Source organism: Lonchura striata, chromosome 2 (genome assembly GCF_050655825.1).
Source record: "Lonchura striata isolate lonStrDom1 chromosome 2, ASM5065582v1, whole genome shotgun sequence".
Taxonomy (NCBI): Eukaryota; Metazoa; Chordata; class Aves; order Passeriformes; family Estrildidae; genus Lonchura; species Lonchura striata.
In genome coordinates, this window is record NC_140704.1 from 142,735,351 (window position 1) to 142,761,173 (window position 25,823).

Sequence of the window (25,823 nt, forward strand, 5' to 3'; positions counted from 1 at the left end):
CCTCCTCACTTACTCACAGCCATTAACTGTTTCCTCTGGTCTATAAATATAATCTGCTGAATTGAACTCCACCTACTTTAAGTGTTGGCCACATCCTAAAAAAAGTTATGTGCCATACTGTTATCTACCACAGCTTGGTAACAGTAAAACTGTGCCATGTCTGTTTACTGTTGGCAAAGGTTCTACAAAGCCCCATTATTTCTCCTTGAATGAACACATAAACACTGAATGGGACAGGGTGGAGAATGAAAGTCCTTCCGTGATTAACACATTTCCCCTAAGCCCATCTGTCACCCTCAGAGCAGTAACAAAGCACTACTGCCTAAGGAATAGTGTGAGGAGACTTGTGAGGGAGTACACTCTTCTTTCTTAGAGGAAAACAGATGATAATCCAGGAATTTCACTAGTTCTGTTTATTTTTAAACAGAATGATTCACATTGCCTTGCAAACATATCAACAGATTTAGAGAAAATTATTTGAACAAAAGCAACAGTTATCCTCTTCCCCCACTTCTGAGGATTTTTACTCTCCTTATAGAGCACAGCAAAACCATCTTTGGAGTTGCTCACGGTATATTGCAAAATATAAAAAAATTCAGAAGCCATTATTATGGTGAAAATTATAATCACTGAAGTAGTTACTCTTTAAAGAGTCCTAATTTCAAATTTGGGTTAAAGTTGATTGGACTAGAGTATTACATGCAGACATAGGCTCCTTGTTAGTTTTTTGGTAGCTTCTCTACAACCCAACAACAAAGGCAGCAGGATTTTATGATACTGGTTTGAACTGATGCCACAGAAATTGAAATGTATATAAAAGACGATATCTGATTTGGACACCTTCCATATGAAAGCACTTGGCCCAAACTAAACATAGAGAGTGGCTGCTTAATAGATTGCTTTTAAAACCAAATTCATCTTTATCTCTTTTGACCAGAAACACATTCTTATCTAAAAGAAGATTCCTTTGTCTGAGAACAAAATCCCAGACCCAGATGGTTCCAGAGAATAGTAATAAAGAATATTAGGCCTACCAGAAACATTCTCCAGCACTCTCCATGTGAAGACTTCTCTCTGTATTTCAACTGCCTACTGTACATGGCAGCCCTGTACTGCAGGACACGACTCTATACAGAGTCTGTCTGGCAGCCCTGAGCAGTAGGTGGTCTGAATCCATCATTACTCTTATGCTATTGGATTTGAGGCAGCAAGTTAAGCACTGTGAACAGAGCTCTTGGGCATGCAATCAGAAGATGAAAACAATACCCTTTGTGCTCAACACTTGAACAGTTCTTGTATCATTTTCTTAGTGTACAGTGAAATGAGAAGCAAACCTTCAAACAAGTCCTTTGAAGCCCTCCAGAGGCTGCTCTTCCCAAGCATTGTCTAGCTAGACACCATGGAATGCTCTTTTGCTTTCTGAAAATATCCTCCTCTTATTTCTATAAACCATATTTCCTCTCTGCTTAAGAAACCACTTTTGTATCCTTTATGCTAAGATCTTTGCTAAAAAATAGTTATTTGTATTGCACCTTGAGAGTGCAGAGCGGGCAGAGTGCTAGGGAGAACTTAGACAGGCAGGAAAAATCTCCAGTTTAGGAAAGGGAGTGGTCTTTCCCCTCAGTAGTCTGTTTCTGAGGTAAAAAATGTTTTATGGAGCAAAATGCCTCTGACAGCAAGTTTATATGGTTCTGTTCCTGAATGTTCATTGACTGCTTTCTTCTTTCTTTAACAAAGGCTGTATACGACACATCAAACTTCTGATTTATTTTTACAGCATTACAAATGCAAGGCATTTCACACAAAAGATCATTTGTAAGAGCTGTTTTAAAACAGCACAACTATCTTTACTGTACTAAGAATTCATTAGAATTTGCAGGTATATAGATGTTCTCTTCTGCATATTTAAATACTTACTGCCACAATAACTCAAATACAGAGTCCTAGATATGATGTCAATTGGAAAACATAGAGAAACTTTGGCACTTACTGATTTTTGCATATTAAGAATTTTTTGTTAGGCAGACAGTTAGCATTAACTATTTTAGAAACAGTTTATTCCAGTCAGGCCTCACAGAACCTGCCTGGCTTCTTTTTGAGGATGTTCCCTCTCCCTCACATAGGAGACCTTGTCTGTACTTCAAAAATGCCTCAATTGTACTAGAGTGATACAAGCATTCAGGGCTTTTCTATTCCATGATTTTTTAAAAAATATTTTTATATCCATATTTTTTATATATTGTGACTCAGGAAGGCCAAACATTAAGGATTTTCTGTATTAGCAATAATACATATATGCAGGAAGGAATAGCAGTACACCCATAGAGCTACAAAATTAGCACAGGTTTTAAAGTTTATGCCGACAATACATACTTAACCCACAAAACAGATACTCAGCCATTTATCGGTGTGACTGGGACTAGAACATCTCTCCTACAAAGACGGGCTGAGAGAGTAGGGGCTGCTCAGCCTGGAGGGGAGGAGAGGAGACCTTCCAGTATGTGAAGGGGCCTACAAGGAAGGTGGAGAGGGACTCTTCATCCTGAACTGTAGTGATAAGAAAGAGTGAATGGCTTCCGAGTGAAAAATAGTAGGTTTAGGCGTTAGGAAGAAATCTTTAACTGTGAGGGAGGTGGTACACTGAACAGGCTGTCCGCAGAAGTTGGGGCTGCCCCGTTCGGGCCAGTGCTCAAGGCCAGGATGGATGGAGCTCTGAGCAACCCGCTCTAGTGGAAGGCGCCACTAGAATTCCACTAGGGGCATGGAATTAAATTATCTTGAATGTCACTTCCAACACAAACTGTTCAATGATTCTATGATCTGACACAGGGGTGGTAGGAATGTATGACTATGGCTGGGGATCCTGACCAAACTTTTCAAACTTAGAGCCCACATGCTGGCTGACCTGCCCGCAAGCCCGCACTGGGTTCAGCAAGCCGGGAAAAGCCGCGGCTCCCGAGCGAGATATTCTCGGAGAGCAGCGGCACAGGGGCGGCCCCAAGCCGGCGCCAGCGCCCCGGCCCCGCCCGGCTGTGACGGCGCCGGGAAGCGCTTCCGCTGCAGATCCGGGGCACGGGTGGGCGAGCGCGGCGGGGCCGGGGCGCCGGGCCGGGCAGGAGCGCCGCGGGGCCGGGGCGCCGGGCAGGAGCGCGGCGGGGCCGGGGCACGGGCCGGGCAGGAGCGCCGCGGGGCCGGGGCGCCGGGCAGGAGCGCGGCGGGGCCGGGGCGCCGGGCCGGGCAGGAACGCGGCGGGGAGCGCTGCGGGCCGGGCAGGAGCGCGGCGGGGCCGGGCCGCGGGCCGGGCAGGAGCGCGGCGGGGCCGGGGCGCCGGGCCGGGCAGGAGCGCGGCGGGGCCGGGCCGTGGGCCGGGCAGGAGCGCGGCGGGGAACGCTGCGGGCCGGGCAGGAGCGCGGCGGGGCCGGGGCACGGGCCGGGCAGGAACGCGGCGGGGCCGGGGCACGGGTGGGCGAGCGCGGCGGGGAGCGCTGCGGGCCGGGCAGGAGCGCGGCGGGGAGCGCTGCGGGCCGGCGCCGCTTCGCCCCGGCAGCCCTGGGCCAGCCGAGTGGGCGGGCAGGTACAGGTCCCGGGGCGCAGGGCTGCGGCTCTGCCTGCTGGAGCTGGGCAAAGCCTCTGTGGTGTTCCCCGTGGGACGGGTCGGGGCAGGCGCGGCCCAGTGACCGCTCTGAGGGGAGGGAGGTGCGTGGGGGCATCGCAGAGCCTCGGTGGGTCAGGAGCGGTGTCCCAGGGCTGCTGCCCTGAGCCGGCCTCCTCTGTTGGACAGAGCCGCCTACGGGGAAAAGAGTGGGATAGCCACCCTGCAGAAGTCAAACAAGTATTTGATCGTTCCGTCATCGCTTCTGTGTGCAGCTCGCCGTAGTGTGACCTGTCAAGGCCGGGAGATGTCCACCCCGCCTCTGGCCGGGGCAGGGATGCCGCCCGGCGCCTTCTCCGGGACGCAGGCTCAGGCTGCCAGGGAGGTGAACACGGCTTCCCTCTGCCGCATCGGCCAGGAGACCGTGCAGGACATTGTCTTTCGAACCATGGAAATCTTCCAGCTGCTGAGGAACATGCAGGTGAGAAACCACTATTTATACACTCAACTTGCCATGTTTTTATCACTGACTGCCTGTATATATAGATACAGGAGAAGCCTTAGGATGTTCAGAAAACTCGATCAAACTGCTGTGAAAAGGAGGTTGAAGAAATGAGTACTACTCTTAATATATTTATATATTTGCTTCGTCCTGTACATTAAGTGAAATTCAGAAATGCCGAATTGTCTTTGCCCTCCCAATAAAAAAATTCTCAATACGCTTAGTAACTGTGTTTTCTTTTATGTACAGTGAAGTCTGTTCGTACGTCAGTTATGTTTCTCTGTTTATGTTAACATATGGGGAGTAAATTTAGAGGAATTTTCATTGATCTTGCTCTGTAATATTTTTCACCTAAAACTTTTTTTTTTTTTGGTTAGGAAAAACAACATAATCCTTCTCAGTAAGTATCTACTTACTGAAAAAACATACAAATTTCTGTTGAATTTTCTCTGTGGAGCGTACAAGATAAATAATCATTCCCACTCCTGTATTTTCATGACTTTTGTGTCACTGAATTGAGTGGCCTGGGGTTGAGACACAAAATCTCAACCCCAGTTACAACGGTGTCATATTTAGGCATTGTGGAGACACTCACTGAAAAGTCAGAGGGATTGACAATGAGCAAAGTGTAGAATACACAAGGGTGTATGACAGCAGTGATTAAGGACATAAAATATGTAATTTTGCTAGTAAAGAAAATTAAAATTTCAGTGATTGCTGTTAGAAAAGTGTGATTGTCTTACTTTAAAATACACAGAAGCCTGTCTGATATCTTTCTTTATTTCATGTGACAGAACCTTTAATATTTTTCATGTTTTGCTTCTCTAAGTTACCAAATGGTGTTACTTATCATACTGCAACATATCAAGACAGACTGGCAAAGCTGCAGGAACATCTCCGTCAGCTATCAATACTCTTCAGAAAACTGAGATTAGTCTATGACAAATGTAATGAAAACTGTGCTGGGCTCGATCCTGTTCCCATAGAAGTAAGTATCTATATTTGTGTATAAATTGTAAATCAGAATAACCACTCCGGGTAGCAGATCATCCATCTTCCTCAATTGCAGGAGACTCATAACAAGTTTTAATGATACTAGAATTATTCAGTGGACTGAATTCTGTTTATTAATTAGAGTTTGTTGAAAGATTGTGAAACTTAGTGTCTAGCTGACATGGTGTTCTATCATAAATTGGACTTGATCTCAGAGGTCTTTTCCAGCCTAATTGATTCTGTCATTCTGTGAAAGCAAACTTAATTTAAAATTTTAACTTTTTTTCCTCTGGCTTCTTCGTACCTTCACCAGTTTCTTTCCTTTAGGAAAAACAAGATCAGGGCAAAGTTTTTACAAGAAGTGGGAAAAAGTGGAAAAAAGCCTGGTTCAAGCTCTCACCTGTCAACCTGGTTCCTGAGTAATAAGTGTTATTTACTTTCTCTGCCCAATAGTCTGTGCCTCCATAGTTCCCTCACTCAGCTATTCCTAACCTGCTGGCCAGTATGAACCAAACCTAAATGTGCAGTGGTGATAGAAAAGTTACAACATAAAACTTCCAGGGAGGCCAAAGGTTTTCTTAATAATACTGCTGTTATTCATAAAATCTTAAATGTCATCTTCCTCATAATTGTTTCTCATTTCTAGTAATACTTGTAAACCCTGAGTTTTGTTACAATTTGAGTTGTTCCTGCTCTGTATTAACAAGAACTCTGACGTTCTTTAATTACTGACCTCTGGATTCTGAGGCAACTTTATTAATGGACTTTTGATTGTCCATTGAATTTTAATCCTACAGGCATTATATTTGAAGTGTGAGTCTCTTAACTGAATAGGAGTAAAGAAATTAAGGAAGTCCATTCTGTACAGTCAATTTTAGACTACTGTTTCAGTTAACAGTTGCTGACTTTTGACAAGGGTTTCATAAAAATGTATTTGGAAACCTGACAGCAAGCAGGGGAATAAGTTAATTTTCCCATTTAAGAAAATAAAACCTGTTTTCACAGTGTGTTGAACTTGTGTGCAATAACCAAATACTTGTGTCCTCTTTAAAAGCTTTTCATGTGTCTTACTTTCCCATAACAGTGGAATGATGTGGCATTCGGTTGTTTTTTTTCTATAATTTTTCACATTTTTTCCCATTATCAGGATGAAAAAGAATCTCCATAGAGAAAATAAGTAGTCAATTCAGGCTTTTTTAATGCAAGGTTTCACTGATAACTTAGTCACAGCAGAATTTTTTATTGATAGTTGGGGTATTTTTTTTTAATCTTCTTAGTCTTTTCTTCTCTGAACTTAGTAGATGCCAGCTTCCTCATGTTTTTATTGGTTAGAGTGAATGACAGTGACACACCATTCCTCTTGGATCAGTTTTCTTAAATTCTTCTTCCAGTAGTTCGGTAATAGTCTCAATTGTTTTATTTAATGGCTGATATTCTAACCAGGTCTTTACAGAACAGCAATGAAACTTTTTTTTTTTGCACAGTCAAGAGAAGTCCCTACCTACTAGTATTGCTTATTCCATTTTAGTGATATAAATATTCATAATTTTTTGTTAATCTGTAATAGGTATTCTGTTAACCAACATAGCAAGGCATGAGATAATTGTGAAGGAGATCTACCTACAAAGATCCAATTTTCTGCGGTTTCTTGGGGGTAATTTTTTGTAGTAGGTATAGTTCAGCTTTTCTTTTTTGTTTTTTTTTTTTAATCTATCACCTTTTCTAAAAGATAAGGAAATTTTAAAGAAATGTTCTACTTTGAGTGCTACTTTATTTTTCCATCAGAGAGTGTTTTTTTGAAGAGCAAATAGCAGCCCTAGTACTTCTTCTTTATGGTCTGCAAATGTAGTAAGTGGTCAACATTTGCTACTTTTTCATGGCAGAGTTTAGTGTGGTAGCTTTTGTCCATTTTGCTAAGCTTTATAAGAGTAGCTACAAAGATTTTTGTATAGAAGGATACTACATTTTTAGTGTGTTAAATCAAAATAAGTTTTCCATCAGAGTGCTGGAGGCACTGAACACTTTGTAATATTGCACCCCAACCTAAGTAAGAAGTTAATACGCACTCGATGAGCAGCAGCTTGCTCCCAGGCTTTTAAACTAATGCCTCCTTGCTCACTTTTATAAGTATTAGTCTTCCATTTGTCTGTAGTGTGTTTGTGAACATGGATGTAGTTTTGCATATTTCAGGACACAAAAATCGATGTTGGACTATGGGCTTCATGGATGTATTATTTTTAAGAAATTTTTCATAGCTTGGGAGTGTTCTGACACAGAAGCAAGTATTTGTTTTGTATCTAGAATGTTTCTTTTTGATTTCTTTTTTTAGGAAGGAGACATATAGTAGTATATATATATTTATATATATATATAGTCAGGGAAGGTTTAGGTTGGATATCAGGAAAAAAATTTTCACTGAAAGAATAATAAAATACTGGAATTGTCTTCCTAGTGAGGTGGTGGAATCACCATCTCTGGATATGTTTAAAAAAAGACTGGACTTGGCACTTGTTGCTACAGACTAGTTGTGGTGTTAGGGCATAGGTTGGACTTGATGATCTTAGAGGTCTCTTCCAACCTCATTATTCTGTGTGATTCTGTGTGATTCTGTGTGATTTATTTAGAAATTCTGCATCAAGGTATATGTCTCAGATTCAGTCAAAGAAAAAACGGAAAGTTTCTAACCAGGCAGAAGCCTGAGAAACTGTTGAGAAGAATATAAATAAGGTTCTTTATCTGTCTTGTTCACATTGTTTATAGTTAGGTTTTGCTACTGTGCATCATTCAGTGCACACCAATAGGTGAGATGTTTTCACTTCAGGACCAATGGAGTTGGTCTGCACAAAGCTCTGTATAAAATAGCAATGTATTTTGAAATAAATCAGAGTTCTACTCTCAAGCCTTCTGACTAGGAGTCTGTTCATTCCCATCCTGCCTCAACAGCGTCATCAAGGAATTTTGGTTTTGTCAAAGCTTACAATAAAAACAGTGCACTATGGTCTTCTCCATCCTAAACCAAACTATGATTCTGTGTGTCTGAGGAGATCATGGTGAGAAATACTTACAGAAAAACTAATTTTAGGTAACTTTGGGCCTGGTCTTAAGAGTAGCCAAACAGAGGCTCATTAGAATAGCAAGTCATAACTAGAGTATTAGCCAAGTAGCTACATAAAGCCAGTCATATTTATGCTCAATATATCACCAAAATGACTTATCATAATGATAATTTTATGTTTGTGGTTTTATTTCTTAGTGTGGAATAATAAATTTCAAAATTCCAATTTGCAAAATTTGAAACTATAAAGAATATCTATGACGAACATATTAAAATGGAAAGACTGGCTTCTGCCTGCAGTTACAAAATCTACGCTTGGTAATGTGTAAGATTGTGTCTTTTTGAAACACATTGTTTTCCTGGAGAAGCAGCTGAGGTCATTGCCAGGCCTTTAGGTTTGAGGAGCAAAGCCTTGTCTTTGCCTTCTCTTGGGCAGTTAGAACCTGTGGAGAAAATGGTTGTACGGTATGCATTTCCTGGATTTGATTTTTCTTCTTTTTCTTTTCTTTTTTTTCCTTTTTTTTTTTTTTTTTTTTTTTCTCTAAAGCTGATGTTTCTTGTCTTCACAGCAACTTATTCCATATGTTGAAGAAGATGGATCCAAGCATGATGATCGTGGTGCTGCAAGTCAGCTTCGTTTTGCTAGTGAAGAGAGAAGGGAAATCATGGAAGTAAATAAGGTAACAAAGTTGAAATTAATTTGCATAAACTGAGAAATGTCATTTTCACGTTACAAAGCCTAAATTTCTAGATTGCTATACTAAATACGGAATGTGTGATGACTGCCATCAAAACTGGAGATAAATACTTTTTTAACAAATACTTCAGTATTGACCTTTTAGTATAACAACTAGTTTTTAGCTGTACCTCTGACAGTAGAATTTCCTAACAACTGGGTTTCCTAACAATTCTAACTTGTGTCTCTTTTAAAACAGAATATATTCTTATGAGTACAATGTGTTATGTTTATATGTAACCCACTAGGTATTGACTGTACAAACTGAACTAAGGTGCCCATTGAACTAATTTATCTTCAAAACTTACCTTAAGTGTAAAAATAATTGATGTGAACACCAGATGTGTAAATATTACTACAATTATGTGAATTGGTAAAGAATTTTCAGGTCTACCTTCTGGATTTTGACAGTTTGAGGAAGACTCTTCCTTTAGTAAAGAGTAGCATTTATTGAATCTTGGCACATTCAGGAAAAAAAATGTACTATGAATTATAAATCTTAAATGAGTTAAAATGTTAAATTTTCAGTTGTGACATTGTGAAACTGGGTACAATTACTGAAGAGGGATTCAAATCTAAAAAAAATTATGCTATAGTAAAAGCTAATGTAATATGAAGATTAAAAATACATAGTTTTACCAGACCACAATTTTGAGCATTGTTTCTTCAATCTGTAAAGTACAAATATAGGATTAAATACATATTTCTATAGCTGTAATATGTGCAAATACTCAGTAAAAAGGAGTTATAATCTACAAAAATAACTGAACAAAAGAAATAAATGGATAAAATATTTATTTATGGGATGAATAATTGATGGATTTTTGGCTTTTAAAATATTTCCAAAGTTTTAATTTGTCTTCTCCAATCATACATGTATTGAATTTTTCATAACCCATTTATTTACAAAAGTGTGTGTGCATTGTACAGGAGGAAATGAGGGCTATGTGAATTTACAGAAATGCAGTTGTCAGCTCTCCTGTTGTAATCTTTCTCTTCACTGCTGATTTAGCAGGATTGAATATATTATATTGTATGTAATGTTGTACTGTGAATTTATGCACATTTATTTGCAATCTTTAGGTATTAATAAGCTTAACTGTCCATATTTGCTGTGGTTTTAATAGTTCTGTGACATGGTTTTGCCCTTGTTGTTGTACTTGTATGCTAATGTGGTTTTAAACCTCCTTGGTGTGATCTTGTGAAAATAATTTCATAAATTTTTATGAAGAGTTCTGAACCTCAAAAAGGTTGATGGTGTTACAGGACCATTGGTTGCTGGTAATTAAGAATGCATTGAAATTTTCACGTAAATATAGGGTGAAATCCTGTATTTCTACTTAAATGCCTAGACCTAATTTCCAGTTTTTCCACAAAATCTTCACAAGATAGGTGAACTTTCTCTAGTATTCTTGTGGACAAGTAAACTTAGTAACTGCAGCAAAAGAAAGTTAAGCTTGTTTTTTGAAAATTCACTGATTTTTTCTTTTGTCTCCCTCCAGTTGTAAAAGGATATTTACTACCATTTTCAAAGTTCAAATTTTAATACATTACAGAGTAGGTAATGCTTTTATGACTAAAAAATATATAAATTCTTCTTTATTTGCAAAGAAAAAGCACTAGAATCAGATAATTGATCTAATTTCTAACACTGGTTGCTGGGTTCAAGGAGGACTTGCTCTGGTTCTTAGCTGGCACACCTGACAGCTCTTCAGTCCTCTCTAACATGTAATGTCCATGTCCAACTCAATTTGATTAATTAATTTTAGGAAAATTTCAGTAATATTAATTGTTGACAAAAATACTGTGACATGGTAGTTAAAGAAGCTTTTTATATTCTTGACCAAATATTTTCTTCCTTCAGGTCCTGGTCTTGTTCTCACCTAATCCTTTTTGCTGCAATAGGCATTATTTTTTTCAGTCTTGCATGTTATTGGTACTAAAAAATCACTGTTGCAATAACCCAAGATTTTGACACTATTGTGGTATTTGAATTAGTTCTTATACCTGCCATGGATCTCTTAATTTTGCCCTTCTTGCCATGATATCCCAGCCAGTCTGATTTCTTTAGTGGCTCTGGATGTATGTCAAAGAGACTAACTTCCCCACTGCATGGAGCACTGCCAAAACTAGTAGTAGCTCTTATAAACTTTGTGGATCATATATTCTCTCATCAAAATGTCCTCATTCCATGAACCACGGACTTGAAAAATAGCATCTTTCCTTTGCTACTGCAGGTGTCTGGGAAAGGAGCATCCTCAGGAGGAGGAGGGGAACATCAGGCATTTCCTATGCTCACCGTCTTGTTCAGGGGCAGGAGAGCCTGCTGGTGTAACAGAGTTCCTAAAACCTGCAGGAGCTTTTCGTGTTGGTTTACTGTGCCACCTTTTAGTTTTACATAGTTATTCTGCTGTATTAGAACTACCCTTTCGGTCAGAAAGTTTAATGTGCTGACCTTGGCTATGTAAGTACTTGTCTGTTAATTTAAAATATAGATTAGTTTACAAGGCAACGAATTTCTGTCCTAGCAATTCAGTAATAATTAGCAACTGTAGGTTTAAATAAAACCTACTAAGCTTTATAGCACAAGGGAGTTTTGCCCACAGTTAAAAGCTTCTGCCACTATTAGAAAACAAACTATTTCTTGAGCACTGGCTACCTCTATCTCTTGTCTTAAACAATTCTTTCCTCCAGTTCCCAAAAATGTACCTTACTCTTTTTTATCTGTGTATGCTTTCTGGGCTTGCAAATTGTTGAGGTGGTTGAATTTTTTTTAATAGATTACTGTTCCAGAATCAGTTTAGCACTTGAATAGGTCTTTTAGTACCTGTCTTGAACCAGTTTTCATTGAAATTAATCTATTTGCGGCAAGTGGAAAATGTTACCAAGATTTCCTCTCTTCTGTTCATGTTTTTCAAGTATTCAATGTTTTGTCTATTAAGTTTTTTACCTTTTAAGTATAGACTTATCAGTATTATTTTCAAGATAGGCTCACCTTCAGTCTGTGGTCTTGTAGTACATTTGGCAGGACTTGAAACAGAAATACCAAATCAAAATTGAGAATTATTTAATCTGTTTTGCTGCCCCATCAATGGTTTTCTTTACTGCTCACTTATAGAAATGGAGCAAGTAGAGCTTCAGTTTCATTCATGCTGTAGGTCTGGTTACAATGAAACGCTTAGGAAAACCATCACATAATTAGTAGTGTAAGTACATTTGGGTGAAAACAAAGCAAAATAGCATTTGAGCATTCCAGGTAGCCCTTCAGAAAACAATCTTATTTTATATTCTTTACTAGTGTTTGTTAAGTGTTTACACTGATCTTGCTAAGAGAGAAAAGAACAATCTAAATGACAGACTTCTAAGTTAACCTTAAGTAACAAGTTTAGCTCTGGGCTTTTTTTTGATAGCACAAACACTTTGCCTTGCAGCTGATGCTGTTCAGGACTATGCAGAAAACGTAAATTCCTTTTAAACTATTTCACACTGTTTGCATGTATTTTAATTGGTTTTATATGTGTAGAGTCCTTTTTTGCCCAAAATATGAGTGTGCACAAAGGAATGCTTTGGCAAGAGCGGAAGAATTCGTTACTTGGACACCTTCTGGGCAGATTAATCTGCACTAGAGACAATTTCATGATTTTTTGAGTACCCAAACTGACTCTCTGCAATGGTAGAATCAGAGGTATTTAGGCTCAGTAGGAGGTCTGGAGATTATCTGGTTCAGCCCCCAGCCCAAGACATGGTCAGTCAGCAAAGTTAGATCCAGCTGCTTCAACTCATGTCCATGCTGCAGCATTTCAAATACCCATAAGGATTGACATTCTGTCTTTTCTGGGCCCTTCTTAGTAGTTGACTTTTACTATGAAATTTTTCCTAATGTTACTTTGGAATTTTCTTTGTCATAACTTGTATATTCACCGCCCCTCATCCTTTTGCTGTGTTTACTCAAGATCTTGAGTCCAGTTTTGTCTTTTCTGAGCTTCACTAGGTGGCTGAAGACAGCACTGTGATCCTGTCCTCTGGTCTTCTCTGCTTGAGATTAAACAAACACAGCTTTAATCATTGTGGTGGCCCTCCACTAGGTATTTTCCAGCCTTGTATTGATCCCCAAATTGGACAATCATTCTCCAAAGCCAAGTAGAGGACAGTATGAGAGGTACTCACCTGACCTGAGAGGTACACTCTAGCTAATATAGGGCAGAGTGCAGTTTGTTTTCCCTGTTGCAAAAAAAGATCCACTGTTGGCTCATGTTAAACTTGCTAGAAAGTATCTAAAAGGACCTCAGATCCTTTTCTGCAAATTTGATTTCTATTCAGTCAGCCCTATGCCTGTGCTGTCGCATGAGTTTTACTGTGTGCAGATGTAGGATGTTGCTTTAATTGAAGTTCCTGAGATAGGTATTGGCCTTCCTTTCCCACCTGTCGAGGTCCCTCTGAATCTGATATCCCACCACTGAGGATATTTTTCACTTTCCCCAGTTGGGCATTGTCCATCAATTTGATAGCTTTGATATGGTGATTAGATCATTAAGTGTGGATTAGTCATTAATGAGGATATTAAAAATATTCACCTTTGTATCAAACTTGAGAAATTTGAAGAGTGACCAGCTCGCACTTGATCTTAATACTGATGATCCCAGCATGTAGAATCCCATAGTCCAGCCAGTTTTCCATCAACCCAGTAATTTACCTATCCAAACCACATCTCTCCAATTTGCTCAAAGGCAGTGAGAGGCTGTGTCAAAAGCCTGACTAATTAATGATTTTACTTCATGAAAGTGAAGAAAATCTCCTGCTCTCCTCTTGCCACACAGCCAATCATTTCTCTATAGAAGCCTGTCATGTTGGTCAGGTACAAGGCATCTGTAGGAGATCCAGTATGATTGTTCCCAGTCAAATTACCATTATGTGTCTGGGAATTACTTTCTGGAGGATTTGCTGCACAGTCTTTCTGGAGTCAAGAGTTAGGCTGAGTAGCCTGTAGTTTTCTGGGTCCCCCTCCTTGTCTTTCTTGCAGATGAGTTGAAATGTTTCCTTTTTCATCAGGAGCATATCCCGCCTCTCCATTAGATAATGAAGTAGGTTGGTCTTGTCATAAACCAGCTTTCTTAGCATTCAGATGTATTTTTATTCCAGATAATGAATTCTTTCTTTTTCAGTTTTGTATAAAATGTTGCACACAAAATTTTTCACATTGCATCCATATCAGAACCATATCACACTTACAAAGTTGAAAAAAGTTAGGAAAAGGTGAGCATAAAGCTGTCTGTAAAATCCCAATTGTCCCCTTTTGTTCTCATATAGCTGTATATTATACAACCTTTATTGCATTATCATGTTTGGTTCCTCTTCCCTCCTTCCCACTTTCTATTCTGGAAGACTTCTTTGAACTTTTCTGCTTTTGTGGCAGACTAGGCACTATTTAGATCAAATCAGTATTGTAATAAATGAGATTATAAAAATCCTGGTTTGTGTATTGCATTACTGGCATTAGACTATTGAGTAAGCAGGGAATTTGGGAATGAGAAGGAAGGATTTATTGTGTGTAGTGAGTAACTAAGGCAGCTCTTGGGAGGTGAGTTTTTTTTTCTCTGCTGCAAATTATCTGTGGTAATTGTTGATTCTTCCCCTTATGGCTCATGGTAGCTTTGAATATGTGGGAAGCTGTTAAAATACAAAGTTTAGAGATGAACATGAATCTTAAATATCTTTGGACAAAGTTGGCAGCACTGCAGTTTTGTCTTTAGTGACTGAGTTTGCCATCTGCAACTGAGGATCATAGATCCTTGTGATTTTCATATAAAGAATGGGGATGTAACACTGAGAAGTGTGGTAGAGAAGCACCTTGGGGAATGAATAATTCCATTACAAGCTACAGAGTTTAGATGGTACTCAGTAAATAAGACCTCAGACCTCATTGTCAAACGATAAATAATTGGTATGAAGCAAACATTCATCTATTTGAATGAAGGTGCTTATTCCTCTCAGAACAACAGATCAGTGGGTAAATACAATCCTGGCTGGGTCAATAGGTAAGAAATATTGAGCTTGCAGCAAAGCACAGGCTGTCAGTGATGTTTCTGTTTGTTTCAGGAACACAGGGTTACACATGCAGGAGCAGTTTTTAGCTGTCAGGTGAGGTGCAAGGCAGAAAACTCAGTCTCTCATTTCTGCTAATGTAGAACAGTTATGCCTGTGGATGACATCAGGAAAAGCTGTAGATACTGGACAGTGAGTGTGTTAATGTTCAATTGCACAGCAGTTACTATATTAGTGATGAATATTTTGTTATCCCTTTGGAAAAACATTATAAGTAGATTGATATATGCATTTATTATGATGGAAAATGAGCCTTGGTATCAGTTGAGCAGCCTTAAGTTAAGACACTATTTGGCAGCTTTAAGAGAGTTCGAGCAAAGTGTTGAGGGCACTTTTTCCATCATATTTTTTTCCAGCTATGTGCATATAATATATGCTATATGCATATAACATTGTGATAATCTCTTAACTACCAAAGGAAAAAAGCAGATTTTCCCACCTTCATACTTCAGAGATTTCATTATGAAGGATTCATTTAAAAAAGAACAGTGTAAATGTCACATTCCTATTGCAAACATTGTGTTTCTGTAGGAATTTCTTGGGCTTGGCTTACCTGGAAATGTGGAGGCCACTGTCACCTTCACAAGGCTTTCAAGAATCACTTCCTACAGCAGTTCAGTGGTCAGAAGGAGTAACATGAATATTGTGTCCAGCTCTGGGCTCTTCAGCACAAGAAAGACATGGACCTGTTGGAGTGGGGTCAGAGGAGAGCTCCAAGAATTATCAGAGGGATGGAACAGTTCTTCTCTGAGGAAAGGTGGGGAGTTGAGGCTGTTCAGTCTGAAGGAGAGAAGACACCAGGGAGATCTTACAGAAGCCTTTCAGTACCTAAAGGGGGCTTATAAGAAAGATGGGAACAAACTTTTTAGCAGGGCCAAGGGGTAATGGCTTTAAACTAAAAGAAGGCAAATTTTGATTAAATATAAGGGAGACATTTTTTAGGCTGAGGGTGATAAAGCACTTGTCCTGAGAGGTGGTAGATGCCCCATCCCTGGGAACATTCACAGTAAGGTTGGACTGGGCTCTGAGCAACCTGATTTAGTTGAAGATGTCCCTGCTCATTGCAGAGTTGGACTAGATGTCTTTAAAGGTCCCTTCCAACCCTAACTGTGCCATGATTCTATACTCCTGGGAAAGAACGTGATCCAAGTTCTCTGTAGTAGACTCTTAATCAACAAAGTAAATGTAATTTAAAAAAAAAATTGCTAAGATTTATGCAAGTAAAGATACTGTGGTTATTAATATTTAATGTAACACTCAGACATTGGGATGTCCTTCTGGCCTGTACTGTTGTAGAGCTTGAATAGAGCAGGTAAAAACCATAGCTGGCACGGCACTCTGGAGAATGGTCTTCAATATAAGATTTTCAAGATGGAAACAGATCTTTGCTTGTTTTTTCCCTTAGGCAGAAGAAGAGCCTGTACAACTTAGACAAGTACTGTTGATGAAGCACCACTTGGAATATGATCTTACTCTTCCACTGTGTTTACATTATTTTCTTTGCCTGAATAAGGGATTTCTAACAAATGGGTTGAGTGCAGCATAATGACTCATAGTGATGTTTTAGTTTTAAAATTTGATGGATACATGAGCGTAAAATGAGGAGAGAGATAAGAACACTGTGCAAAGGAAGGCTCTGATGCATCGCTGGTCGTAAGTTGTGAATTGGTCTAGACAGCACTGATTTCTAATGAAATGCAAGTGCAGCAAAAATTACTTCTCATAAAAAAATTATTTCAATCAAAGTTGCAATTACTATGTCCTACTGAACCCAAATCTGTATGAAACATGGCAGGTTCTTTATGGCAGCTTTTCTTCCTTGAAAGACAGCTGTTTTCTGGAGGTATGTTATGATTCTCCTACTTTGTTTCATTTATGTGGGTTTTGTACTTCAGTAAATGTTTTCATAAATGACCTACCTGACCTAAGCCAGCTAAAGTCTCACTGGCTACTGGAAGGTGCAGTCCTTGCCAGCCCCATCACAATGGCCATAATGCTTGCAAGATCAGTCAAAATGGGCCCCATTGAAAATTAATATCACCAAAGAAAATCCCTTTTCAGTCAGATCACTTTTCTGATAGAGGAACTAACAGAAACAGGCCTGACAGATGTAACTTGAATGTAGGTCTCTTAAACTCATTATAAACTGCCTTGTAGATTTTCCCTGTGCTATCTAAAAACAGATAAAGTCAGAAGCTGTAGCATGTATGTAGGATGAAGTACTTTTTTTTGTTTCATACACCTGTTAATCCTGAGAAGCAGTCTAGAGTTCAACTAAGTTATTTCAACAGAAGGAGGAAAGAGTGGGAGGCAACTTGCAAGCAATCTGTTCAAATGAAAATTTGTCACTGCTGCAAAAGCTGCATAAAGATTTGTCCATTTCCCAAGAAGGCCATTTCACCTATCTTTTCAAGGTTAGGCTTGAGTTGAGATGCTCTTACTGGCTCAGCAAAGTCTTAAGCAGAGGCCAGCAGGCCAGCACTTCCAGTGGTGCAGAACATATTAATTATGTAGTACTTTGTGGTGTGGACCACTGCCTGTCAAAGATCAGTAACAAAGATCACTGTATGCATTTCAATTAGGAGTCTGTGCTCTCTGAAGTAGATTTTTTTCTTCTCTCTTTATTCTTTTAACAGCCAAGCAACCCCAGGGATGGTCCTTCATCTTAGATGTTTTTTCTGGCTCCAGAAAAAGTAGAACTAAGAAATTAGCTCTTCAGTAAAGATGAGGATCTAAAATTATCTTCAGATAAATAAACAAATTTATACTTCTTGTCCTTACAGATGCTTTGAAAACAGATGAAATCCAGTTTGAATGTTCCCCTGTCTAGCAGCATCAAATAAAGATTAAACAATTTACAGTGTCATAATACTTTCCCAAGAAAGGAAAGCAGTATTACAGAATGAGTCTTTCGAGCATAACTTAAACAAAGTTCATGTGAGTAACAGTACTTAGCAGTACAGTTAGACATGGATGGAGGGAGAAAACAGTCTACTTCTCAGATGTCAATGGTTCTTATTTCTGTCTGTGACTTAGATTACCATCATCAATTGTTCAGCCTTCATTTCCATTGACAAAGGTTTTGAAATACCTTGAAACGGCATGGTCTCCGTATGAGGGAGTTACAGCTTGCATTAAACTAGTAGTTTTGATGTAACAGTCGCTGATTTCTTTAGGATTGGATGTTGAGGATGGCAAACAGTTATGTTTAAAAATGCCACAGGTAAGAACATGCTCATTTATCTCATCCCTCTTTGCTTTCTCAAGCATCAGGATCTTGCATTTATGACCTTTGGTAGGAAGACCCTTGCAATTCTGTCATTAGAAGCTGAATCTCTGCTGTATGTTGTGAAGTCTTGGATCAGCAAATGGAAAAGATAAATGCACATACTTACCTTTAAAACACTTTTTAGCCTGTCAAATTCTTGGTTAGGAATTCCATGTTAGTCCACATGAACTGTCCTGCATATGTTTTTGTATCCTTCTTGGGAGTCTAGATCTGACTGTTGTCTCTTCCAGTGTCCCGCAAAGTCTGTATTTAGGAGCATTTCCCTTACTGTGTTCCCCATGGAATCTAACCTAATTACCATATTACTGCAGACTGGTTTTACAGATCTCAAGTGAATAGGCTTCCTTTTTTTCTGTGGACTTCTTTCCCAGCTGACCAGCTGGCAATTTAAAAATATTGTTGAATTGACTGCATCAAAATTCAGGAGACTAATTTTCAGGATATTGTTTCATTTTCTCTCTGTTCCAGTAACTTCGATTGTATTACTGATTTGAGTCACGCTTTTAATGTATTGCCTTTTGTGTAGTGCAAATAACAAAGTTACATCAAACCTGAAACATTTTGTACTGTTTTGATGGAAGCAAGTCTTTCCTGTGCTTTTAGTTTACTTGGAACTCCAGACTTTCCTAATGAATAAATAGTTTGATCTCTAATGTTGGAAGGCTGACATCTTATCAAATCAGAATGAAATGAAGGACAAACTGTGTACAGTTAACAACAACCTAACTTAGTTCTCAACAGCTTTGATTTGAGCAGGAAAATGAATAAATGAAACAATAAATATAGGTATTATTGTGAAACAGGAAAGGTTAGGGAAAATTGTGTGATGTCTTGAAGCCCCGATCTTTCTTCTGTAGAGACATAATTTCTAAGTTTTGTCTATGCAACCAAATGAATGCTAGTTTGCTGTTCTCTCCTGTTTCTCCAAATGCTTCTGCAGTTTGCAAAAACAAATATATAATTTTAAAGAATTCAACATGCTTGGGAAAACCTTTTTCAAGACAGGACTCTTTAAGCATCCCAGTTGACCTACATAGCAGAAGGGCTGCAAAAGTTTGATTTGCTTCACCTATACCCTGTGCTTTGTTCAAACTTGTACTGTTAATGCCTCGTTTTTCTCTAAACCAAATTTATAAAACACATATTCACATAAATTTACCTGCTCCTCAAACTTTTTCTTCCAGCTTAGGATGCTCTGTTTTAGACTTTACAAAGTGAGGACTGATCCCCATGAGCCTCCAGCTTTTGAAGGTGTCAAGTGTTTTGATAAAAGGCTGCAGTGAAATGAAACAGCATTCCCCCTCTTGCAATGGTCCTTAACTTTTGAGGCTTTCTTGTATTTTTAGAATGCTTTAAAGGGGATGTATTATCCTATTAATAGTGCTCACCGACAACTGAGAAAAATATTTATATAGCATTTCATAGCACTGTAACTTTTGTTGAATTTTTGAGTGCACTATTTGAACTGATCACAAAAAAACTTCTAATAAATTCTTCCCACAGAAACTGAAACAGAAGAATCAGCAGCTGAAGCAGATCATGGATCAGTTACGAAATCTTATTTGGGACATAAATGCCATGTTGGCAATGAGGAACTGAACAAGGAGAATCAATCTTTGTAACTAAAGAAGATACAAATCTGCTTGGATATACTTAACTTCCTTCTAAGAAGTAACATGTTTTTCCACAATTATATTGCAATAATGTTTGAAAAGTCTCAAAGATTAAAGTGTTGGGTCATTTTCTAGTAATGTAAATGGTGTTGGATTTGTTTTTGTAGAAGATTCATTGTGTAAGTTTTACCTGTGCAATTCTGCTGTACAGCTTCAGTAATTTGCAGTAGTAGTTTGGATTGCTATGCAGATAGGGGGTTTTATAAATTAAGTGTTTCTGGATTTTCTTTATAATACAATTAAAAATTATAAAAACATGTGTTTATCTGCAGTTTTTTCTGCAGTGCAAATGCCTCTACAGAGAGGAAAACTTGCAAGACAGGAAAGTTACTCCAGAAAGCTAGAGGGCTGAAATCAGCAATCAGATACTGCAATTCTGTCTGCAGTATTTTTTATGTTATCTGCAGTGCAGAGCAGGACAATCCCCTCCCTTGCCCAGTGATGCTGTGCCTGATGCCCCCAAGGACAGGGTTGGCCCTGCTGGCTGCCAAGGCTCTGCTGGCTCATGTTCAACTTGCCATTGTCCAGGACCCCCAGGTCCTTTTCTACAGTGCTGCTTTCCAGCCTCTCATTCCCCAGTCTATACACACAGCTGGGGCTGCTCCATCCCAGGTGCAGAATCTGGCACTTGCCCTTGTTAAACTTCACACAGTTGGAGATTGCCCAACCCTTTAATTTGTGGAGGTCTCTCTGCAGGGCCTTTCTGACCCCAAGGGAGTTGACAGCTCCTCCCAGTTCAGCACCATCCACAAACTTCGTATTCATTCCAGTCCTGCATTGAAGAGCAAAGGGCCAAGGATGGAGCCCTGCAGAACCCCACCAGTCTGATGTGCCCCATTCACTGTAAGGCTGTTGCCCAACCCATTAGTCAGTTGCTTACCTGTCATGTAACTCAGTTATCCAGCTGTGTGCTGGACATTTTGTCCAGAAGGCTTCTGTGAGAGACATTATCCAAAAGCATTGCTGAAGTCCGAAAATATCACATCTGCTGGCTTTCCTAGATCACTTAGGTGGGTTACCCTGTTCTAGAAGGAAATCAGGTTCATCAAGCAGGACTTGCCCCTCATGAAGCCATGCTGGCTCTGAACAACTGTGGTTGGTGGTGTATTTATGTATGGTTGGAATACTTTGGTTTTGTTTACCAGAATTCAGTGAATAAAGACCTCATTAATCTTTTCCCTATAACTATCAGTCATAGTAAACTTTGGAGTGTGTGAGCCGTTCATTATTTTGAGCTAATCATAAACTTCATCTTTCTTTGTTCTAACTTTGTTGTGCCTCACAATTTTCATTTGCCCGGAAAATAATCTTGAAAATTTTTGTTATCCACAGATGCTGCCAGTGTACTATGTGTCTTTCTCCAGATGAAAAGATACATAAAACAACATTTTCAGAATAAATCCATAGGGCACTTTAATCTTAGTGTTTGTCAGCTTGAAAACTAGCCATCCTTAGTATTTGCTTCTTGTGTATCACTTTTAACTTATTCCATGCCCACTCAGACTCCATAGTAGTTCTATGTGAAAGACTTGTTCAGAACCTCCTGAAACCTCCAGTTAAGTGTTATCCTTTTAAAAGCTACCTTTTTTGCAGTCTGATGGTTTGATACTGAACACTTACTGATTTGAGATTAATGGATTTTATTTAAAATGTTACACTGATTTTCAGAGTCATAGCATGGTTTGTGTTGGAAGGGACCCTGAAGACTATCTTGTTCCAACACCTCTGCCACAGACAGGGTTGCTCAGAGGCTCCTCCAGCCTCACCTTGAACACTGCCATGGATGGGACATCTGCAGCTTCTCTGGGCAACCTGTTCTAGTGTCTCATCACCCGCATAGATGTTTTGTTGTTCTATGAGCCTCTTTAATTCTGGGGTATTTTTAATAATTTCAACCCATTTGTCTACTCCTTGAGGCAAAAATCACTGGTAACAGATCTGATCACACCTGGTTAACATTATGTGACTTTTCCCTGAAAATAAGTACAAGTCTTTTGTTTCTCTTTTTAAAGACTGTAAATATTAACAGATGGATGAACATCCAGTCTCAGAGTTGAAAATAAAGTGGTAGAAAATGCTGATTTTGATTAGTTTACCTGGTGTTGAAAGTAGTCTGTATGTATGACAGTACCTAGATATGAGTAGATGTCAGAACACCTTACAAATAAAATCTCTCTCTTTTTTCCTATGTCACAATTGCAAGAGTAGATCTCTTCCTCTGTGGCAAAGGCTGCAGCAGAATTGTTTGTTCCCTGTTTAGATTCAGCACTATGGCAGATTTGCTGGTCAGAAATAATAGTTTTTTCTGCAGCTGTGAGAGTCATAACTATTTCATATGCAAAGCTTTTGAAAAAGAGATGACTGCAAGTAGAGATTTTACTTTGTTGTTGGTTTAAAATGCAAATGCATTTATCTATTTGCAAGCTGTAGTGGCAGCTTTCTGTTTAGTGCATGCATAAGCATGCAGGCAGCTTGGAAGAAGTATTTGAAGTGAATTCTGAAATGGCACCATCATCTTTAATTATAAGTGTAAAATTCTCAGTTCTTCATATTTTTGTTCTATTTTTAGAACAATTATGGAAAATGGAGATTAGACTTCACTGTACAGCTCATATGGCATTTAGGTCTTCTTGCTAAATGTGTTTAAAGTTTGGTGACTTTTTTATTACACACAAACAGTACAGAAGTAACCTAAAATGTGAGTAGGAGTGCAGCTACTGCAAGTAGATGTCTGGGTGATGAAATATTCGGCTTTCTCTGTGCAGCTGCTAGCAGTAGCCAAGGTCTGTACTACAATTTTTCATCTGGGAAAGAAGAGAAACACTTCAAACCACTACCAGAATAGATGGGCAGTAGCTAAATTGCAAAGTGCAGAAATAGACAGAATTGTAAATTATCACAGTAAATACTGTCAAAACAGGACTGTGCAAGGTGTTGGACCAAAACCATACACTTTGACTTACACAGATGAAAGTAAGGGTAGTGAATATATTTCAAATGCTATCGGGTCCATGAATAAGTATAGGATCTGGCCAAGAAGATGGCAGTTTTAAGAAAAGTGATTCTTCAGCTGTGAAACACTTGAATGAATTACTGGGCATCTACATGTGCTGAAATTTAATATTTTATTAATGCTAACTGAACTTTAACTGCTGCTTAATGAAATGGCGCCAGATGAGGTATTTACAAATACCAGTAAAGCAATACAAACACAGATGTTTCAGTGTTTGGTTTATGTATCATTGACTGTTATAACATTATATATCATTGAAATTATCTTCATGCTTCTGGCACTCTCCTACTTTCCTTATGAGATTGGTGGCTCCCAGAATTGCTGCCTGCAACAGTGCTGGTCTTGTCCCTCCTGAACACACAGAGCTCTGACTGGCTCTGGAAGTGCCCCCTCTTCATGTGGAACATCATTTTCATGTGACTGGTAATAAGTTTAGCTGCTTGCTAATGGTTGGACTCAATGGTCATAAAGGTCTTTTTGGTCTTAAATAATTCTATGATTTTGTGGCTATTTTTATATTTTCGATAAGGGAGAAGCTGGATAAACATGCTGATACTTCCAAAAGCAAATAACAGAAAATATGATCATTATATTTTGGGAATACAAAAATATTTGAGGGGTTTGGATTTCCTGGGATCTTGTTTTGCCCAGATACGACTTGGAAGAGTAGGGCTACGATGCATAATACTTCAAAGTGTATTTGTGGGAAATAGTCTCAAGTTAACACACACTCTAAAATACTACCATTAATCCAAGACCTTTGTAGACAAAATAAAGGATATTGAATGTGTGGTTCAGTGTCACAGCACAGAAGATGCCTGCTAGGCAGTATGCAAAGTCCAAGGTTTTTCTTACATAAAAAGACAAAAGTTTAGAGCAGATTTATGCCTTGCTCAGGAAAGATACAAAGAGCTTACCTTACCTCTTGTCTTCCATAGAGGTAGCAAGGCCAAATCCATGACTATTGTTGTTTTCCCAGAGAAAAACCCTGCTCTGATTGTAGTATTTCTTACTGATGGAGAAGCTGGAACTTTTGCACAAATGCTACTCAAATTAATCTCTAAAGAAGGGACTTGGAGGAGGACAAGGATTCTGTAGGAACCAAGATTTCATTGGTGTGCAGGATGGCTGCAGAAACCAAAAACACTACAGCTGAAGGGTAGTTGACTATTGCTGTGGAAAACAGTACGCTCCAGATAAGGGTTTGAAGACCCGAATTCAAAAATAAAACTTTAAAAAATGTACAGTGGCACCCAAAGACACTGTGAGTCAGCTGGGGTTGACAGAGCATGGATTAGTTTAATTGCTTCATGCTAGCAGATGAAATGGGGGATTATAAAGGAATTTACAAATACATCAGTGGAGAAATAATATTTGGGGAAGGAAATGAGTAGTTTTCTCATTCCCTTATGTAATAGGAATGAAGTCTGATGTGGTAGAGCATCAGCTTTAAAAGAGAAGGGGGTTTTCCTGACTTGGAAGGTTATTTCATAGGCAAAGAGAACATGCTGGCTGATACATATTGGAGGATATTAATTAAAGTGAAAGAAATATGTACCAATGCCTGTTTTTATTTAACAAAATGTAATGGATAAGTGGAATGTAAGAGCTCAATAAATACAATATAATAAAACTTCTGCTAAGTCTAACTTCTGTGTAAATTTTAAGGATTTTTTTTTTTGCTCATATTGCATAAGGGACACATTCTGGCATCTGTTACAACACTACACTGTACAACAAATAGCACTGTGAAGAATCATTTGCAACAGTGTTTGTATTGATTGAATTTAATCAGAAGCAGAATCTGTGTTTTCCAGCACTTCTGACCACAATAGGCACAGTAAAGACCATCAATGTGTTTGAGGTAAACAAGTAGAGGCAAGTTTCCATGTCTCCTTAACCCTGGGAGCATCACAGCTCATTGAATGCCTCCATGTTCAACGTGCTTGAAGTTCTGCTTCTGCACTTGTTCCCAGCAGCTGATGGTATCTGATAATCACTGCTGAAGTTGTAGAAACTGTGATTTTTCTGCCTAAATCCTGTAAGAGACCTGATGTGCTCAGGCCCTTCTTGGCCCCTTGGGCTCTCACCTTCAGCTGACTGCACCTACTACAAAGCTACAGAGCAATGTTCCAGAATTGAAATTGAGTGGATGAGTGGAATGAATTACATACACGTTTGTGCTAAAATTTTCTCCTACAACTCTGTGTGTTTATCATGAAATCTTGCTTGAAAAATAGATTTCTATTTTCCTAAATAGAATGAAAGATTCATTATTTTAAAGTTGTCTGAGTAGCAATGGATAGTAATGCAGTTGTTTTTACAGCCATGTAGTGAGTTTAATGGTATTTACAGTCCTGGAGAAGGGGGAGGAAGTTCATTAAGTCAATCTGTTCCTGAAATACATTGTTGGAGTGGGAAGACTTTCAAAAATTAATGGGAAAATATAAAGAAATACAACAGCAACAATCAAAACTTGGGTAGATACACCTTACCATAAAATAGAGGCAATGAAATGGTATTTGGGAAAGCACACTTTAAACCTGCATTAAAGAGATAAGTTTGAATACAGTGAGAGGAAAAAAGCCACTGCAGTTTTAGGGTGCATGTCCAAATATTGCATAGTAGGGAGTGAGAGAGCTCTTGCTCTGAAACCAATGATTCTGATACTGTAATTCTGCATGAAATACTGAATTAGTTTTGGGGTCAGCATGATACTAACACAGTAAAGGAGAAGAATACTGATGTGGTCCCATATGAATAGTCATTAGAATAACTTGTGAAAGCAAAGACAAGGCTGAAATATAGAAATTCTTGGGTAGATGCAAAGGGGAGGTAATCAGAGTGTTTTGGAGTGGCTGTACTATA

The 25,823-nt window shown here is 38.9% G+C and overlaps 1 protein-coding gene across 5 annotated transcripts; it reads left to right on the forward strand.

The window, feature by feature from the left end:
* Nucleotides 1-3,034: 3,034 nt before the first annotated feature.
* MED30 (mediator complex subunit 30) lies at nucleotides 3,035-24,588 on the forward strand. Of its 5 annotated transcripts, none has more exons than XM_085572477.1 (5): nucleotides 3,035-3,076; nucleotides 3,782-4,073; nucleotides 4,924-5,082; nucleotides 8,712-8,822; nucleotides 19,773-24,588. In XM_085572477.1, exons 2-5 carry the CDS (start codon nucleotides 3,900-3,902, stop codon nucleotides 19,866-19,868), a joined length of 540 nt encoding a protein of 179 aa, XP_085428603.1. In that variant the 5' UTR covers nucleotides 3,035-3,076; nucleotides 3,782-3,899; the 3' UTR covers nucleotides 19,869-24,588. The 5 variants fall into 5 exon arrangements, with proteins under 5 accessions (XP_085428603.1, XP_021402257.1, XP_085428601.1 ...); XM_021546582.3 differs by having other exon boundaries at nucleotides 3,868-4,073; XM_085572475.1 differs by lacking the exon at nucleotides 19,773-24,588 and adding an exon at nucleotides 11,116-18,358.
* Nucleotides 24,589-25,823: the final 1,235 nt, after the last annotated feature.